The sequence below is a fragment of the Paramormyrops kingsleyae genome, chromosome 3, assembly GCF_048594095.1.
Source record: "Paramormyrops kingsleyae isolate MSU_618 chromosome 3, PKINGS_0.4, whole genome shotgun sequence".
NCBI classification, from domain to species: Eukaryota; Metazoa; Chordata; class Actinopteri; order Osteoglossiformes; family Mormyridae; genus Paramormyrops; species Paramormyrops kingsleyae.
The window spans coordinates 43,400,576-43,404,387 of NC_132799.1; the positions used below are offsets into that span (position 1 = coordinate 43,400,576).

The following is a 3,812-nucleotide window of genomic DNA, read 5'->3' on the forward strand; positions in this document are numbered from 1 at the left end:
CAGCCCTCAGATCTGTAAAATTCCTCTGGAAGGAGGACGGCAGGTTTGTATGGAGAGACTCGATCTGCTCCTTAACAAACTCTTTTAACCTGCAAACATCCGAACTCAGCGCGTCAGCGCTACCCGCCATGTTGCCAGCGCTGACGCAACATGCCCGCACATGGTTTTGTGCTTTCTTCGCCGGACTTGCGGTCGAAGATTGAGGAGGTGTTCTGCGCCCAGAGTGATCCATAATAGCAGTAAAGTTATGCGGACGAGTTCAGCAAAGTAAACCAAAATAAAAGTGCCTGATAGACATTCAAAAAAACGGGAAACCGGCGGTAGGACTTGGGGAGCGAGACTAAAACGCCGCCATGCACCACTGAGCGTCACGTGGTCCCTCACCCCATGAAGGTTTTAAAAAAATGAGAGAAAAACAAAAAGCAAAAAAATAAACATTAAAACACGCCAAACAAAACAATAAACAGGACAGAGCTGCTGTAACTCGCTGCTGATGAGAGAAAAAAAACAAAAAACAAAAAAAAACAATAGTCGGTAGTGGCAGCCCTAACGTCAACAGTATAAACAGAGAGCACCAGTGATAAAACAATATAAATAAAATTAAAGTAATGGAAACAACATAGACAGACACAGCAACGGTACAGCATGAGGTAATAGTGGCAGTGTGAGGAAATGTTAGTGTCATGTCAGACAGTGTGTGAAGACGATGTCTTGGAAGCTGTGTGCCCGAGGAACTTGACCCTGTTGATCTGCTCCACACCATCCTCTGCGATGTAGCTAGGACTTTGGAGAGTCACCTGCTTGTCAAAGTCCAGGATCAGCTACTTGGTTTTGCTAACGTTGACGGTGAGGCTATCTCGACAGCATCCTTCAGGATCTCTGACCTCCTCATCATCGTTGCAGATCAGACCAATGACGGTGGTGTCGTCAGCAGCTTCAAGATGGAGTTGGAGCGAAACTTGGTTATGCAGTCGTGGGTGAAGATGGAGTAGAGCAGGGGGCTCAGCACACTGCCCTGCGGGGTTGCCCGTGTTGGTGATGATGGAGGAAGAGTTCTTCCCACCGATGCACACTTGTTGGGAGTCTGCCGGTGAGAAAGTCCAGAATCCAGTTACAGTACATGGTGAAGAGCTGACCCCAAGTTCAGGAGCTTAGCCGTGAGCCAGCATGGAATGATTCTGTTGAAGGCTCAGCTGTAGTCCACAAGCAGCAGCCTGATATAACAGCTTTTATTGTCCAGGTGAGCCAGGTTGGTGTAGAGTGCCTGGAAATATTCCTGCAAAACACACAGAATACATTAAGAGTACCCATTTTTCCACAGGCCAACAGAGCAACTAACCCCAGAGGTTGACCAGGATTACACTACAGCTTTGGAGGACTATGTTCAGCCAGATCTGATATGCATACAAGACACATACTGAGGGGGTGTACCTGTGTTAATGTGGCTCTGACTGCTGGACTGCAGCAACACCCTGGCTTCCTCCATCTCTGAACCCTCTCACCCTCGCTGGCAGCACCTCGGGGCCTACAAATCCCAGCATTCAAGAGGTGAAAACACAGACCCAGAGGGAAATTGGGAATAGCCTGTTAAATGAGGCAGAAGCAAAAACATCCTTTGACTGTGCTCTTTATTCGTGTCTGTATAAATCTCACAGAGTGGAACTTTACAGATTAAATACTGGCTGAGAATGTAAATGTAAACGCTGATAAGGAGTCAGGAACATAAAGTGCTCATGTAGTGCACACCTGGGTCCAGAGGGCACTTGTTCAGGTGGAAAACTGAACAGGCATCCTTCATGCTAAATCACAGCCGGTGCTGCTCAAGATGATGGACACTGTGGGGAAAGAGATTTGAATGAAAAGACACACAAGAGTAACAGTGCAGACTGTGAATGAGTCTTTGGTCACGTCTCCCCAGCTCATGCCTGTGCCAGGCTCCATACTGACCCTAAAACTGTCTTTACACACAGGAAACTCACAAACTCAACACAATATGATCCTTACCTTGCCTGGGGAGTTTCACCTGGTTACTGAGATGCCAGGCAGCACAGACAGTCTTACCAGCAACAGATCCGCTATTAAGGGGTGCGAAGCATCTGCTGCCAGCACATGGCTTTACGTCTGTCAGCTGCATTTGTGCTGCTCCTCCCTCCTATAAAGCAAACGGTATTGAGATTGTGCAGAGTGAGGGACTTAGGGAGTAATACAGAAGAATAAAAGCTGAATCCCGTATCCAGGCGAGATGCGTGGCTGAGAGGCTGATGAACGTTTCAAACTCATACCTCCCCCGTACTGACAGCTGTTGTGCTGCTGTGGCATCATGGCATCAAAATTCTGTTTCTCCAGGCAAGAAAACAACCAAGATCAACCTTAATTATCTAAAGACTTTGAAGACTGATATAAATGGTAAATACGAGACGTGAGTACCACCCAACACTACCTGGTACTTACTGAATACTAAGTCATGCAGAAATGTAACCTAAAGTTATAATTATGGGGACACGTGCCCGTCCGCTGCAGGTGTATTAAACTCTTTCATACTTAAAGAACGCTTACAGTTATTACTTTATAAGGACTAATAAAACTGCAGTAAATTTATGGAATATATACTGCAGCAACTACTTTTTGGTCATTTATTAAGTAACTGACTAATATTTTCCTGCGGGATCTTCTAATTATGTTGAAATAAAAATGTAACTTACAGCGTAAAAACATGGAATCCAGTCAGAAGCGCATGGGCCTCTTGTGCGGTGGAGGAGAACTTGAGCCGTTGGTGTCATCGGACTCGGCCTTGCGCTTCCTCTGACTGGTGCCAGCGGGCCTCTGAGGAGGCCTCTCCTCCTGCCTCACGCCCCATGTTCGCAGAGAACTGCTCACATGCACGGAGACATGCACGGACATGACCACGGTGTGGTCATCACCATAGTCCGTAATGCCCCAGAGTCCCTCGGGGATGCTGAGCTCATCCAGCTTCCGCAGGTAGTTGCGGCCTTCGATCTCAAGCTGCTGCCACGTGCTGTTAGGGCCCACAGGGATCCAGAAGGTGGAGCTGGAGGGCTCAGCATGTCCTGGCTCAATCTGACTTCCAGGTTGAGTGTCAGAAGCCACAGATAAGGATGGAGATGAGGGCTCATCTTCACCCCAGGCCAAGGGGAGAGCCTCAGGAAGCCCATTAGCATCCTCAGTCGTGGATGCTGGAGCTGCAGGGGAAGCCTCCCTTCTAGAGCTGGGTGATGGCAGCTCCTGTCCGTAATGGTCATCCTCCTCAGCTGGTGATTCTCCATCCCCATGCTGGACAGCAGTCTCTGTTCCATGATGTACCACTTGCAGCCGTGCAGTTGCTACGTGCAATAGGCTGGGATCCAACTCCTCCCCAGTGAGCCGCCAATAAAATGAAGGGACACTGAGGGCCAGAGACTGCAAGTTCTCCATGGTCAGTGGGCTCCTCTCGAAGTTCACGACCAGAATGGAGATGAACTTGTCCTCCACAAACTCATGAACTGGGACAAAATGGAACACAGAGAGATATATAAGAACATGACAATAACTGGATAAATACTCTACTACAAAATCAGTTTAAAATGAGTCCATGGGCTTCAGATTGTCAGATAAATGAAATAATGTGAATTACCGATAAAGCTAAGAAAGCTAAACCAGAAGACAACATCCATGCATACTCTTACTCTCACACATATCCAAATGAATAAATATTAAATGAAACACATTTAGTCCTGCACTTTTGTCACTAACAGTGATCTTGCTTTTCATTTTCTTATTATTTAAACAAGATGAGCAAGAATGGGAGACAGAAG

General features: G+C 47.1%; 1 protein-coding gene across 1 annotated transcript; it reads right to left on the reverse strand.

Moving 5' to 3' along the window:
* Positions 1 to 1,756: 1,756 nt before the first annotated feature.
* LOC140588411 (uncharacterized) lies at positions 1,757 to 3,440 on the reverse strand. The gene is made up of 3 exons (XM_072710401.1): positions 2,703 to 3,440; positions 2,283 to 2,334; positions 1,757 to 2,152 (listed from the first exon to the last, which is right to left on the reverse strand). Exon 1 carries the CDS (start codon positions 3,430 to 3,432, stop codon positions 2,725 to 2,727), a length of 708 nt encoding a protein of 235 aa, XP_072566502.1. The 5' UTR covers positions 3,433 to 3,440; the 3' UTR covers positions 1,757 to 2,152; positions 2,283 to 2,334; positions 2,703 to 2,724.
* Between the last annotated feature and the right edge of the window lie 372 nt (positions 3,441 to 3,812).